The sequence below is a fragment of the Xenopus tropicalis genome, chromosome 1, assembly GCF_000004195.4.
Source record: "Xenopus tropicalis strain Nigerian chromosome 1, UCB_Xtro_10.0, whole genome shotgun sequence".
NCBI classification, from domain to species: Eukaryota; Metazoa; Chordata; class Amphibia; order Anura; family Pipidae; genus Xenopus; species Xenopus tropicalis.
In genome coordinates, this window is record NC_030677.2 from 132,582,275 (window position 1) to 132,598,712 (window position 16,438).

At 39.1% G+C, this 16,438-nt stretch overlaps 1 protein-coding gene across 1 annotated transcript; it reads left to right on the forward strand.

Moving 5' to 3' along the window:
- The first annotated feature begins 5,796 nt into the window (after positions 1-5,796).
- Positions 5,797-16,162, forward strand: psat1 (phosphoserine aminotransferase 1). The gene is given in 9 exon segments (NM_001016582.2): positions 5,797-5,896; positions 8,211-8,271; positions 8,353-8,422; positions 9,276-9,481; positions 9,986-10,158; positions 11,881-12,050; positions 12,654-12,782; positions 13,095-13,232; positions 15,478-16,162. Coding segments are annotated over 9 exon segments (1,110 nt in total). The 5' UTR covers positions 5,797-5,836; the 3' UTR covers positions 15,581-16,162.
- The last annotated feature ends 276 nt before the right edge of the window (positions 16,163-16,438 follow it).

A 16,438-nucleotide genomic window follows, 5' to 3' on the forward strand; every position in this document is an offset into this window, starting at 1 on the left:
CCAGAGGGGATGCCAGCTTGAAGTATATTGCAATATATGGTTAAACAATCCCTGTTTTGCTTAAAGGGGAGGGCATATCTTGGTAGCTTAATGCACAGAATGTGTTAATGTCCTATATATATATATATATATATATATATATATATATATATATATATATTGATAATGGGTGGGGACAGAGGACCTTTTGTTGTCTATACAACAGCAACTGTTATTTGAAATTAAATTAGCTAACCGATTTCTGCTGTAAAAATCACATATTTTATCTGCTAAATACATGAGTTTATTGATGTGTTTAGGTCATTGCTCAAAGTTCTGCAATGATGCAATGATCAAATGTTTGGGGATAAAAGAGAGGCTTTAGATGCCCTTTAACTCAGGTTGCCCTCTTAAAACCCAGTGACTACCCTTGGACACCAAAAGAGGGCATTACAAATGACACCAGCTGTATTATTATTATTTATATAGCGCCATCAGCCCTTTACAGAATAGACGGGTACAAAAGACAGAACAGTTAACATGTAAATATAAACAATTTAAAAAAATGGTTTGCAGTTACATTTAGATAAGGATCGGAGACACTAGGGGGAGGGCCCTGCTCACATGAGCTTACATTCTAAAAGGGAGGGCTGAGACATAAGGTCAGGATAATTAGCATGGCGTTAGAGTTCATGTAGGTGTGTAAAGTGACAGTAATTGTGGAGTGAGAGGTGAAAACCAGTGGTTATTGAATGTTTGAGGGAAGATTACCTAATGCTCAGTGGGTAATCACATTTCTGAGGGTTTAGGTTATAGGCTTGAGTGAAAAGGTGAGATTTAAGAGACTGTTTAAAGGCTTGGAGAGTCTGGCAGTGGCTAATGGGACTGGGAAGAGCACTCCAGAGGATTGGTAAGCGTGTGAGAAGTCCTGGATGTGAGAGTGAGAGGAGGTGATGAGTGAGGAGGAGAGAAGGGGTCACGTGTAGAGCGAAGGTTACGTCTGGGGGTGTACTTGGGGATTAGGGTGGTTAAATAGAGTGGTGCGGCACAGGGTGAGTGCTTTGAAGGTGAGTACAAGAATCTTGAACTGAATCCTGTATGTGACAGGTAGCCAGTGTAAGGATTGGCAGAAAGGGACGGCACTTGTGGAGCGGGAGGATAGGTGTATGAGTCTGACAGCACTGTTCATGGTGGATTGGAGTGGGGTCAGTTTAGACAGAGGAAGCCCACAGAGCAGTGAGTTGAAGTAGTCTAAGTAAATATATTTTTCTCCACTCATTTTTGTGCTGTGGTGGATAAGTTTTAGTGATGGCTGAACACTTTTCAGAATTATCTGTAGGAATCGAGGAAAATGCAAAATCTCGAATTAAGAAATCTGGATACCAATAAAAGTATTGTCTATTAGTAAACACACAAGTACATAAATGATAGCCTTACAAAGCAAGTTCACACAATTACATTGACAATGACTTTACTCTCTGCAGATAACCTCTGCTGACAGTAGTGTTCAACAATTAATCATCCATTAATCCATAAATGCTTAAAAGTGCATGCCATTAAAAGTTCATCAAGTTTAGTGCATGGTGCAAACTCAGGGCATAGCGCTCCCCTGTCCCTATACTGAATGTTCTTTAGATAAGAAGTAAGGATCCGCTGTGATTCATATCTTGTAAAGTTATTGCCCATACTTCAAAGCATGTAAGGATACAAAAGAACCTTTTAACCTTTCTGAGGGTTCTGTACAAAAATCAATCAGTTGATCAGTTTATTTTTTAAGAATAAAAAGCATTAATAAATTGATAATAAATTAATCAGTATTTGCAGTGTTCTATATCAACACATTACCTTTTATAAATGTGAATGAACCCTTAAAGTTTTTATACATGAGAAGTTCTATAACCATTAGAGCCTGACAGCTTCAACAGATAAGCTGTTTTTACTTGTTATACTGTAACTTTTCTGTAACGGTACTAACAGTTTTAGTACTAAAAGTCTTGGTATATTAATTATCTTGATAGCCTTTTTTTACAGAAGGGAACAAAAATTTCCTTTGAAAATGAAAAACTGATTATTTAAAAGGGAACTCTCTCTTTAGAAACAAAATTTGTTAAAAAGTCCCACCCAAAACAGACACCTTCATCCGCGTAATATGTTCCTTTAAAAAGTATGAATGAATACCATTTTAAAATGGGGAAATCCAGCTACAAAAAAGTTCTCTTTCTGCATCATTTGAAATCCTGGCAGGGGAGGAGGGACTAAAACACTAATGTTACAAATTATCCACAGTTCACACTCAGCATGTGAACTGCATAACCCACAATGCATTGCACTGTGATGTTCCATTCCTTACTCATATACTCTGTGCAGGGATTAGTGGGATTTGGAAGATGCAGACTGATGGCAAGTGGTGGACAGTTGACTACTGTTATAATTTTTTTCTAGTCTCAAAATAGTCAGCCAGATCAGCAGTAGAAAAGGGGTCCAGGCTTAGGTAACTGTTCCAAACCATATTATTACATTAAAAATCATGAATGTATATTTTTTAACTGATGTATACTGCAAAGTTGCTTGCAATTGTGTTTACATTTCAAAAAAAAGAGTTCCTCTTTAAAATGATACTTAGTATGCAGTTTCAGGCAGGCTTGACAAATTAATGTAGAATAACTGGCTATGTGTGCTATGAAATTTACAGTATGTAAGAATAGTTTTTAACAGGAAACAAAAGTAGGTTAAAGGTGATTGAATTACAACATATTATGAGCAATGGCTGTCTATAGTTTTCTAGATTGTTTAAATAAATTGATATATTCATCAATATAGATTCATTTATTTGCGCTTTCTGTAACAATTCAGTGGCTTATTTTAGCAATGTGCCTGGATATAATACAGGCAGTTTTAACGCCAATAAGACAGGATATTGCTATGTATTTTCCTGAGTTGCAGAGTGGCAACTCCAAAGGACACTTTAATAACAAGGAATTACAATTACTCAGCAATGAAATTGTGGGGGCATTAGACATGCATAAAATGTTGCAAAGGGACACTGAGGGAAGTAATGTACAACATAGACACCTGCAACACAGGCCTAGACTGACAATCTGTAGATAGGGAGTCTGAGTCTGTGCTATAAATCTGTGCCTTATTTCTAATTTCTGATACAGAGGGCATGTGGAACGCTGGAAGCTTTAGCATTTGTCGGTAATGTCCCATTCCTAGACCCCTAACTGCCATGCCATCAGTATTTTTGGTGAAAAAAGCTGGAAGACTGTAATAAGTAATGCATGCACTTTCTTTTATTGGACTGGAACGAGTTCCTGTTATTAGTTCTATTGTTCATGAATAACAATATGATTATGTAGGGACCCATAGGGTTAATATTAGAGTTAATAAGTAGAGAGTATAAATCCACAAAATGTGCTGCTCTATATAAAGCACAATAATAGGCAAAACATCTGTTTGAAAACCATTTGACCTGAAAGCAGTTACTTGTGTTGCTAGCCAAGCTGGAAATAAATAAAGCCCTATGTGGCTTATATAAGAGAGCTTCCATAGAAGGCTGGCCGGCCACCATTATATCACCTACATTTTCTGGTTTTAGAATGTGCATATTGCCAGACATATTGCTAAATAGTTTTGAAGCAGGACAGCCAAACAAGAACAGAGCTGCTCTTCAGTGGGAAGTACCAGAATATAGGAGACTTTATGGGAAATTAAATACACACAGAAAAAAAACAGGGGATCAGATTGGGATTTGGTGAGTTTCCTTGGTGTTGCAGCCACAAATGGCCATGCCCCCACCCAGGGCTGGCATAAGGCCAATTGGAACTATTTGGCATCATAGGGCCCCACACCAGCGGGGATAAGCACATAATGCCTACCCCCAACAATGTTTGCCTGATAATGCAGCTATGTGTTCTGAGACATTAAACACAAAGTGGGCACTGCATTCATACTGCTATCCCAGCGTTCACACTGTCTTTCACTGTTTAGAGTGTGCTTTAGGAGCCAATAATCACTGTCTCACACTGTATATAGTATGTTTGGTATGTCTCTGCCCAGTGCTTGGGGGCCATATAGTTCCATGAAATGTTGGGGCCAATGGAACAAGAGAAAGAGAGGCGATAAGGCAGGGTTACATCATCAGTCACATGGAGAGAGTAAGAGGCAGGCACTATTTGCCCACCCAGCCCTGGAATCCTGTGCCAGCTGGCAACACCTTGGGGCTGATTTACTAAGACACGAATTCGAATCCGAATTGGAAAAATTCCGATTGGAAAACGAACATTTTGCGACTTTTTCGTATTTTTTGCGATTTTTTCGGCGCCTTTACGACTTTTCGGAAATTGTTGTGACTTTTTTGTTACCAATACGATTTGCGCAAAAAAACGCGAGTTTTTCGTAGCCATTACGACTTGCGCGAAAAAACGCGAGTTTTTCGTAGCCATTACGATTCGCTCGTATCTTGTCGCGACTTTTTCGTATTGAACTTTCAGACTTAGCATGACTCATGACTCAATGGCACCCTGCAGCTCCAACCTGGCCCAAGAAAAGTCACCATACTGAAGCTTGAATGAATCCGAATGTTTCGTACTCGGCGAGAAAGCTGCGAAAAAGGCGCGACTTTTTAACACTACGAAAAAAAATCGCCAGATTTTGCGCAACATTCGGAATGGAAACGAAAAAGTCGCGATAATTTTCTGAAAAATCGGCAAATACCGATCATTACGAAAAAAACGCAATCAGACGCATTCGGCCCGTTCGTGGGTAAATGTGGGTAAATGTGCCCCCTTGTGTAGGCGGCCCTACCAAAATGGTTACAATAGGGGCCCGCCATTTCTATGACCAATCCTGGCTGCAAGAACCTCCCACCATCCATTGATTTAATTACTTTGCACATAGCAAAGTGAGTTGTAGTTTCACTACATTTCCCTTGATCTTTCCATGTAGCGAAAGCCCATCCTGTGTGAGTCCAGTGTACCACATTCTCTATAGCAGTGATCCCCAACCAGTGGCTCGGGGGCAACATGTTGCTCACCAACCCCTTGGATGTTGCTCTTAGTGCCCCCAAACCAGGGAGTTATTTTTGAATTCCTGACTTGGGGGCAAGTTTTGGTTAAATAAAAACAAGATTTACTACTAAATAAAGCCCCTGTAAGCTGATAGTGTGCATAGAGGCTGCATAATAGCCAATCTTAGCCCTTATTTGGCACCTACATGAACTTTTATGAAGCTTGTGTTGCACTCCAAGTCTTTTTACATTAGACTGTAGCTCAGGAGAAAGAAAGGTTGGGGACTCCTGTTCTGTAGCCTAGTTAGCTGGCATTGTCTTGTATTTAAAGCCAAAAAGGGGGTTACAATTATAACAAAGTAACTTCATAAATGCGACGCTAAATTGCACTCTGTTAACACTTGTTCACAAGTTCCTAATTTGCAGTTAAAACACCATGAAAGAAGAACACATGACACGTTACACCGTACTGGTGCTCAGCCCCAACGAGGTTCATATGGAACTTTATAGAGCAGAGCGCTGTCCCTCACAATTCTGTGGGGAGAAGGTCTCCGCCCCTTCCACATGTGCCATTGTTGCTGGATGGTGCAATCCCAAGCTAGCCTTGCATCTAGGCTGCGGGAATCACGCGTCGAGCTCGTGCCCAGGCAGCCAATCAGAGAGCAAAGCTTCGGAGCCCAGCCAATCAGAGAGCGGGACTGCGAATCACCATGTGAAGCCGTCCAATGGCGAGAGCGCCGCCGCTGTTTATTTGGAGCTTGGGATGAAGGTTTGGAGGAGAAATCTGTGCAGGTTACGCTGCATTGGTGTTTAGCGTTCTGCCTCTGAGACCTACGCTCTGTTATAGCCATGGACATCACTAGGGATGTACTGAATTTCGGTGCTGGACCTGCCAAGCTCCCGCCATCGGTAAGTGCAGTCTCTTTAATAGGGGGCCTCTATATAACATCTCTGCATGCCGCATGGGTTCTGCAACTCAGGGTAACTGCATATATATTTAGTGCTTATCCATGAGCCTTGCTCTTACAGACCTGGGTGAAATTATGAAATAATAGAGTACTTTGAGACATTTTCCAGGCCCCTTGTCGTTGTATTTTAACTGAGACACAGTAAATTTGACTGTATTTTTTGCTGACCCTTTACAGTGAACTAATTGATCCCTAAATGGTGATACAAGGCCAGTGGCATACCTATTTAGAATAAAGTAAATGTGCTGACCTGTCTGCCTAATGCTTTGTATGTGCTGTATGAGTCTGCAGTGATTTGAATAACTCCTGCAATAGTCTCCAAAGGCAGCTTGCTGAGAAGCCAGAGTTATACACCATGGCAGTCATATGCTACTGTCAGGATTGCCACATTTAGGTCTGTAGTTTCCCCTCCAAAGGTGCAACTCTCAAGGCACTTCAGCTGCAGGTCTGTAGGTAATATGTCATTCCTGCCAGTGCATCTGTTCCAGTTGAGCCACATGGATTCTTGTGTAAAGAGCTCCAACACATGCAGGGGGATTGACTCTTTAATTTGCTGTTACATTTAGAGGGAACTAGAAAGCATTCTTATCATATAGATTGTAAGCTCTACGGGGCAGGGACCTCCATCCTCTTGTGTCTTTAACTCTTAACTTATTGCAACTGTTACTGTATCTTGTATTTATTTGTATTTATTGCTAAACTTTGTATTTATCTATTATCTTATTAACACCTGTTTGTATTAATGTATTCTACTGTACAGCACTGTGTACATAAGTAGCGCTTTATAAATAAAAATATACAAAATACAAATACAATGTACAATGTATGGATAATTGAGGAATATGGGTGCTGAATAGTACAAATGCAGTTGCACACTGCAACCAGTCAGCAGTAAGTTACCTGATCACCTAAAGATTCAGAGGCCAGCTAGAAGGGCTGCACAGTATAATTTAAATTATTTCAGTGCAGCCCTGCATCATGCATTTATTAGTCCTCAATTATGAAGTGATCAGGTAACCTAAAAATGAAATCACAAAAAAGTTGACTGGTCTCAGCAGATCAGCCCCCCCCTTGTTTGTTTTCTAACAGCTGTGACAGGAATCTCTATACTGTATTAAGAATCCTCAAAGCTGTAAAGCAATATTCTCTTTAAGCTGTGGACATGCACACAACAAACTGGAGACCTGGTACATTTTTTTGCACACACATAGTTCAGTAGTTGCAAGTACTGATTTAGTGCTATGCTCCAACAGCTTTTAAAGAATGCATGTATAAACTATTTTATTTTTTGTAGAGTCTTGGCAACATTACTGTATGAAGGTCTAGTTTTCATTCTAGCATTAAAGCAGAGTGATATCCTGTACTTGGTAACCATGGCACAATAAAAGCCACTGAGCAAATAGTAGATGGGAAATCCTAAATGAATGTTGGCATGCAAATGACAAATGGGGGGGGGGGGGGGGGAAAGCTTTCTTTCCAAAAGTGGCTTGTGTTTGAGATCAGTGAAGCAAAGAATGTTGGTGGAGCTAAAGCCAGGGTTTCAGTGCTTCTAGGAATTGCATCAGCCCCCAACTCTTACCAATCCCAGGAGCTGCTGGAATGGGGTGTGACTGCCTTGGCAACAGCTCACACATTTAACAATGTTTCTGTGTTGTCAGCTAAGGTTCCAAACTGTACATCTTCTGAATTTGCTTTGGGTTCATTAGATGCTTTATGGAGCAGAAAAACAGTTCTGTTTATGCTAGCAGAAATGAGGCATGCATAATGTAGGGTTTTGTTTTCAAATCTCTTGTATGTATTTACCCAGTTTCAACTTAACCAGCAGTTGGTTACAAATAATGTATTGGGAACATTATATAATATATATATATATATATATATATATATATATATATATATATATATTAGTGGGTAAGCCAACATTACTGGTGATAAAAAAAACAAATGCAAAGATCTAATTGGTTACTTACTTTTAGGTGACTGTTGAAATCTAATTGCTGATTGGTCACTATGGGCAACAGGTGATGTTAGCTTACACACTAAAATAAATACGCCTTTGTGCCACCCACTGACAATTATTCATATGCCATAAAATTAAGAACATTTTTAAATGGACTAAAAATGGGTGTTAAAGTATCCAATAAAAAAGACTCAAGATCTGTTCATGCAACCCCATGTGAATCATGTTTCAAAGTAATGTATAATTTTGTTAAATTCAAGCACAACATAATTTATTCATTCTCTTTTATTTGTAGGTTCTGCTTGAAGCACAGAAAGAACTGATTGACTACAGAGGACTTGGCATCAGTGTTCTAGGTTAAAACAATATTTAATTATTAAATTTGCTAATCCCCAGGATATACACTTATTTTAATTGTATTTTTAATTTCAATACAGAAATGAGCCATCGATCATCTGATTTTACAAAGATTATGAACACCACAGAAGTTTGCTTGCGTGAATTGTTGTAAGTATTCATCCTGCTGTCAGGGAAGAAGTTGTGTCTCGCATGACATCTGTGAACTACAGAAATTTCTAGTCTTAAAATCTGATACATCAGTAATTTATATATCAGATGTGATAGTTGCTGTGTTACAGATGTTGATAATGCCAAGTGAGGACTGGAGCTGTTCTCACTGTATCAGCTAACATATTAAATTGTAACTATTCCGAAAGCCATTCCTCTGGCGTACTGAGCTTCTACTGGGAAACATGACAGGGAAAAAACTATATATTTTTAAAACTAAAAGTGGGATATCCAACCAAAAATGTGCATAATTAACAAAATGTAAGTCTAAGTTTATGTATATTGGAATTTCACATAAACACATTCACATAAATGTTTGGTAAACTGAATTACTATTGAAACCTGTATCTGTCCTTTTCTCTGCACTGCTGGTTCTGGTTCACAAACAAGTAGCATTTGCTGGCCTCCTGGTAGATATAAAAATAAAGATATATATTTCTAATTGCTGTGGTCCTCTCAGGATGAGCTGGAATGATATATGTAAATGCCTTAAATAGGAAATGTACGGCCTATGAGTTAATTATGCACACTTGATGGATACTCGTCTAATGACAAGTTCTAGGGAGTTAGGGCTCTGGCACACAGGGAGATTAGTCGCCCGCGAACATGTAAGTCGCCGGTGGGATGCTACACGCTGCACAGGCGATTTGCCGAAATCGCGCCGCCGTGTGTGCCATCGCACCGGCGACTTACATGTTCGCCAAAAACACCTTAAACAATGCACCATATGTTTCAAATATATCAATCATTTCATATCCAGTGACTTTGCTAACCTGTGTTTAATCTTTGGCAGGGATATTCCAGATACCTACAAGGTGCTTTTTCTTCAAGGAGGTGGAAGTGGACAATTTAGTGCAGTTCCCCTTAATCTTATTGGTTTAAAGGATGCCAAATGTGCGGATTATGTGGTTACTGGAGCTTGGTCTGCAAAGGCAGCGAAAGAGGCAGAGAAATATGGAAAAGTAAACATTGTTCATCCAAAGCTTGGAAGTTACACAGGTAACCAAGTATTTCCATGTTCCTGTGTTTGCAGTGAATACAAATCACTGCCAACGCAGTAGTTGTACAATGCCACTGACAAATTCTACAACAAACATTTAGCACATTAGCATTTTATGCATGAGCACCGGCATAACCTCTTAAAATATCACTGAACAATTTATTTTGTAAATGGGATCTCTTCCAATATTTTACCCCTGCATAAATTCAGTTAGTAATGATCAATTTGAATATGATCTTCAGATAACAGAATGCTTTGCTTTTCATAGAACCAACAAAATCTGATCCACAGACTGTCTTGTAAATGTGCACTTGGATGTGTTCATACCCTTGTCTTACTCTTAAATAAGAAAAAATTCTTATACAGCTTTTAGCTTCCATTTTAGAAACACCACAACATAACCAGACCCAAGGCAAAGATTTATGATTTTGTGAAAATTCTGTTTGGGGGTTTGGTGTAAGAATTTTTTTTTTTTTAAAGCACTTTTTATATCTTGCTTTCAGGGATTCCAGATCCATGCAGCTGGAATCTTAACCCAGAAGCTTCATACGTATATTACTGTGCAAATGAAACTGTTCATGGAGTGGAATTCCAGTTTGTTCCTGAGGTTAAGGGAACAGTTCTAGTCTGTGACATGTCCTCAAATTTCCTTTCTAAACCAGTTGATGTTTCTAAGGTACAGTATTCTCACAGAAGATAAGTAAAATATTAAACTGTACAGTGCTGCATGCACAAGTAGCACTTTATAAATAAGTTGCATGTGTGTGTGCAATTTTTTTTTTTTTTTAATCAGTTCAGTCTATCCCTATAGAGCAAAGGAATTTCTTGTTGTAGCCTGTCCCTATAGAGCAGGGATCCCCAACCTTATTCCCGTGAGCCACATTCAAATGGAAAAAGTGTTGGGGAGCAACACAAGTATGAAAAAGGTTCCTGGTGGTGCCAATAAAAGCAATAATGGCCACTATGGCTTTAAATCCATGCAGGTTCAGTTTCCTTAGTTGCTGGGTGGAAGGGAATGTATCTAAGTAAGTTCATCCTACATATGTGTGCTATTGGCTAGCAGGGATGGTGACCACATCATGCCTCACTTTGATATAGTGCTGGAAAAGGAGTGGCACCTTACTCTTTGCTTTCACCTGAGGAACAGGATGGATGGCTGCTGTGGGCATGGGCCTAATTATAGTCGGGGAACAGGGCCCCGTGAATGAGGAATTAGATAGTGGCAGGTGTAGCTCCGTTTATAGTGCACTCTAGGAGTGTAAGGCAGTTAGGGTTGTGCTAGAATGAGCAGTTCTGAGCTCCTACATAGGAAAGACAGTTTTGGAGGTATCTCTCCCAGGGCATATTGCCTGTAGTGTAGGGATCACAGTGGATAGGGAATTGGGATAGAGAACTCCCTGAGGTGATCCACTATTGGGTGTGGCAGAGGTGAAGTGAGATTCCTGCAAAGTCTGTCTGCAGGGAAGTGTCAGTCTGTATTACACTCTGTATGTGGTGTTGCCTGTACCACTGGCCTCTGAGAAGTTGTATTGTGAGTAAAACCTGTGGATGTTCAATAAACACTTGTTTTGTTCACAACACCCTTGCCTTCCTCTTCCATTTAGCAAAGGCCCATTCTGGGTGAAACAGTACAGTGTAAGCCATGTTCTACTGGTACTAGTCCGGGAAGGCAGCTATTGAGCTGAAATAGGTTACATGAGGAATGGGGAACATCCTTTGCAACATTTGCCGTTATCTAGGACCTTTAATATGATTTTAAAAAGCATGTTGCTATTTGTGGGCAATAATTTCACTGCTTTGTACCCTCCTAATGGACTGGGCCCATAGTTTGAGGAATTGGAACACATGTTTATGATAAATAATTCTGAAAGTACATATTTTTTTTTTTTTTTTTTACAAAATGAGAAATCTCCTATATTGGCCACAAGTATGTCTCATGTTAGTGCTGTTTCAAAGCTATTTTGATAACCTTTTCTCAACATTCCCCTCATACCTTTGCAATTACATACTCTTCTGCTTTAGACTAGAACCTAAATGATTGCTTTCATGAAAACCTTCACACCAGTGCATTTTTTAGTGCCTGCCTCCTATGTGTTTATGCCACAATGTTTAAGGAGTAGAAGATGAGGAAAATGGTTTTATTATACACAGACTTTTCCTAGGAAGACTAGTGGGTTCTCACCATTAGTGGCACTTAATAAAGGGACGTCTGTGTCAGCAACATGAGGATCATGTAACAAACAACATCAAAGTAGTGTCTCTGTGGGTTGTGTGCCTGCTTTCTACCTATTTACATTTCTGTACAGGAACGTGTGGAATCTCTTGGTTTAGGTCTGGCGTGCTAACGTGACTTACCAACATGTCTGTTGCTAACTCTCATATTTTTCTTTTACTGTAGTTTGGTGTAATTTTTGCTGGAGCTCAGAAAAACGTTGGCTGTGCAGGGGTGACAGTAGCCATTGTGCGAGAGGATTTGCTGGGTCACTCTCTAAAAGAATGCCCAACAGTTCTGGATTATAAAATCCAAGCAGGAAATGGTTCCTTGTACAATACACCTCCATGTTTCAGGTACGTCCGCTTATCTGCTTTTTAACAGAAGAGAAAGCATATCTGTTAAGGGACCTTGAAGAGAAACTGTTTGGCATGTGCTGTAATTAAACAGAAATGGGCAAAGGTCTGATCATATGACTACTGACATATTAAAGGGCTATTAAAGAATGGTGCATCTCTATATATTCTCCTATTTATAGACTCCAAACGGGACAGGCTGGTAGATATGCATGGTGTGCTATGTTCTTTAATATGCATGCACTCTTTACTAAAGCTCAGAGTGTACTACTGTCTTTCTAGTAAACCCTATTAATACACAGGGGATATCAGTCATTATTACTAGGTTTACATGGCTGACTCAGTGGCAGCAGGCAACATATGATATATATTGTGTTTGACACTAGTTCTAGTTTGTTGCAGATGCATTCTGTTCTCACTTTGGACTCCTATTGAGAGTGTAAAAAATCACCCAGCCACATACAGATGACCACACTTTTGGGAATTGGCTGGTGTTAGCTAGATTTTTTTTTTTTTGCTGGTCAAAGTAGACTGCTCTGTGCCACTCTTATTTGTTTAACTTGTACTGATAACCACATTTTAACATGTATCCTTATGTTTCAGCATCTATATAATGGGACTGGTGCTCGAGTGGATTAAGAATAATGGAGGTGCTGCAGCTATGGAGAAATTAAGCATCATTAAATCTAATATGATTTACAGCATTATTGATGAATCCAATGGATTATTTGTGTAAGTAGTGTTTTCTGGTTTCTTCTTAATTGGAGATGACTTGTATTTATTCATTTGAGTTTTAGCTTAAATAAATATTTATTATATCTCTCAGAGTTTGCTGTGAAATTTAAATCAGAATCTCAGATGGCCATTCCAGGCTACCCTGTTTAGACATTGAAACACTACTTGTGGGTTAAACACCTCATGTTCAATTATAGGTCTAGGTCTTCATCTCCCCCCCCCACCACCTTGTGTTCGTGAAATCTTTTCAGGTACAAACTAGAATATTAACCTAACAAGCTCTTCTTTTTTTTCCCCTCTAAATTGCAGATGTCCAGTAGAAGAGAAGAGTAGAAGCAAAATGAATATTCCTTTCCGTATCGGAAATATCAATGGGGACAGTGATTTGGAAAAACAGTTTCTTGCCAAAGCTGTAGAACGTGGGATGATGTCTCTGAAAGGCCACAGGTAAAACTTGACACCCCCCCCTCCCAAATACTAACAGCTCAATGAATCTAGAAGAAACCTAATTGTGTGTTATAAATAAACACAATCGAAACTACTTTCTAATAGGTCTTCCATGATATATTTATTGGTTCAAAACTGTTTTAGCCTGCAGTTGAAACTGCGGTCTGGTTCAAGTCACTAACCTGTTAACCCAAATATAAAAACTGTTCAGCTGAAAGGGTTACATTTTTATCAATTTATTTTGATTTCAGGTCCTCATTTAGATTCAAATCTGAAATCTGAATCTGGGAAAAAAAAATCTGCCTGTTTAGGTAATGGCCCCCTAAAAATTTGTTACCTAAAAATATAATATAAAATTGCATAGCGACCAATCGGTAATTAGAATTAAACAGTCACCTACTGCCGCAACTGCCTATGTATAGATACTTGCAGCTGAGACATACAGTTAGAGCCCAATTCGGGGCAACAGACCTGACCCTCAAAGAACCACCATTACTCTCATTATTAAGAAGGGAAGACCCCAGCAAAATGATCTCCCATATCTACACACAAATAATATCCAGTGGCCCAGCTCCATTCCAATCAGCCTATACTAAATGGCAAAGTGATATACCGAGCCTAAGGCCAGACCAGTGGGAAGAAATCACTGAGAATCTATATAAATTCCTGATTTGTACCAGAGATAGATTGATCCAACACAAATTCACACTCAGAACTTATTATACCCCGAATAGACTATTTCGCATGGGCCAAATACCAGCCCCTATTTGTAAAAGATGCGGAGGAGTGGATGGGTCATATTGGCATATGGTATGGGCATGTCCTATCATCAGCAGGTATTGGGTGAAAATTACTAGATATATGATAGATACATTGGCCCTCCCTCCCCTACTGCAACCAGAAATATGCCTATTAGGTCTTGTGGATGACCTTGTCCCAACTAACTATGCGAGAATTTTGATAAGATCACTATTATATTACGCCAAAAAAGTGCTAATCATGCATTGGATGGCCCCTCTACCCCCTCGGAAGACTGCGTGGGTAGATTTGGTCAATAAAACGCTTCCGCTAATTAAGCTTACATATGAAGCTAGAGGCCAACCGAATAAATTCGATAGAATCTGGGGAGGCTGGCTAGACGCTCACTTAAATGACTTACCTTGAAGCATATATGTGAATAATCTGACATGTTCTGTATAATAAAATGGAAAACTCAACAATGGCTGTATCCCCCCCCCCCCCCCCCTCCCCTCCCCTCTTTCCTTCTGTATCCCAATCCTATATACTGGAAAACCAATAAAAAGAATTTCTGTTAAAAAAAACAGTCACCTACAAGTTAGAAAACTAAGTAAAGATCTGATTGGATGCTATGGGCAACATCACTGGTGATGTTGGCTTACGCACTATAATAAATATACCCCTAAAAGTAAATTTTATGGTGTGCTGCTATAACATTTAAGTGCTGAATTCCTTGAGGTTAAACTACATGGAGATTTTGATTAGATTTTCTGGTCAGACTACATCTAATCCACCAACTTGTCACACAACAGCACAGTATTTTGAGGAATCCTACAAAATCTGATAAAAGTGGATTGTGATCACCGACAATTAACATTGTCAGATGTAGATGCAGGAATAAAACTCACCATCCAACTTTGTTTTCAGATGCGGATGCAGTGTACCCTTGTGATGGGCCTGCAATGTGTAGTTTACACATCAGATTATTCTATTCTATCACTCCATTATCTTTTGACCCAGGCAACATTAGACTTGTAGGATGCATGTGTCTTGATCTGAAACCAAAATCTCCCATGTAGTTTACCTTTAATCTTAAATAGTTGGATCTACAAGTGTTTGCTTTCACCATAGTGATATAAATGCATGGAAAGTCTCATAATGCAAGGCACATGAGTAGCGTGGCTGTCCTTGTGGAAGTATAGTGTAAAAGCTGTTTATATGCCACATATTCAACATACTAGTAAATTAGGGGGGCCGGTTTATTCCAATTTTTACCGCAACTTGATCTTTCATTTGTTATGAATTTGATTTTTGGTTTCGGGAACTTGAATGTTTTCAGATTGAGTGCAAAAAAAGTGAAAGACACAAATGTAAAACATCATCTAATCACTTTTCACAATTTTTGCAAATAAAAAAAGAAAACTTCTAAATTCGAATTTTGATTGAATAGGCTTCTGTCTACATTTATATTAACATACTTATTTTGATTTAACTTCTATTGCTTTAGGTCTGTGGGAGGCATAAGGGCTTCTCTGTACAATGCTGTTACTGTGGAAGATGTGCAGAAGCTTGCAGACTTTATGAAATCCTTTCAGGAATCACACCAGTAATGGACTCAAGCAGTATTATTTCAAGCTTCACCATCATGGACAGCTGTAATAAAATGGCACTTACTAATATGTTGTTCATAGTTTGTACAGTATTGTTTGTAATTTTATCATTCTTTTGTAATGAATCAGGGGTGTCTGTTTGTATTCCCCATCTCTTTGCACAAAAAGGCAGTTAAAAAGCTAAAGTAACAGTAAAGCTGGAATGCTTTCCTTTTGCTAAAATTGTAGTTTGTGAAATGTGTAAAGCTTAAATAACTGAACAAATGCATCATCCTGATAGTCTGATGTAATTTATCTGGTGAAATAAGACTATTGTATCCTGTTTGCTAAAGGGACCAATATGTATGTATTTTCCTTATGGCTAAGGAATTAAGGCAGAAATAACATGTATGATAGTTTTTTTTTTTTTCTTACATTCCCTTCAACTGCTTTATAATGTTCTGTTCTAGTGGTGCTACAGAACCAACTGGTTGGTACCTGCTGCTTTGGCAAAAAGATACAAGACACAATGCAAAGGTTAAAACGTGTTTTTGTGATGCAACTTTTACATTGCCTTGAATAATGTATTTAAAAAAAAAAAAATCACTGCTTTTTCTTTGAGTTGGACCAGCAGGGGTATTTTTTGGGTCAATGCTGCCCTGTGATGGCCTTTTGCATGCCGCCACCCCCTCGCACCCAACAGTTTTCCATGTGTTGCAGAGGTTTGAGGGGCACAACGCCAGTGCAGAGAGTGCAAATTCCAATTTCAAAATTTTGAGTTTCTGCTCTTTATTTTACCAGGAGCGGCTTTTTGCCACCCCTGGTAATTTGTGGCCTGGTGCCACCTGAGGTGGGTTTCTCGACTCCCTTCATGGCAGC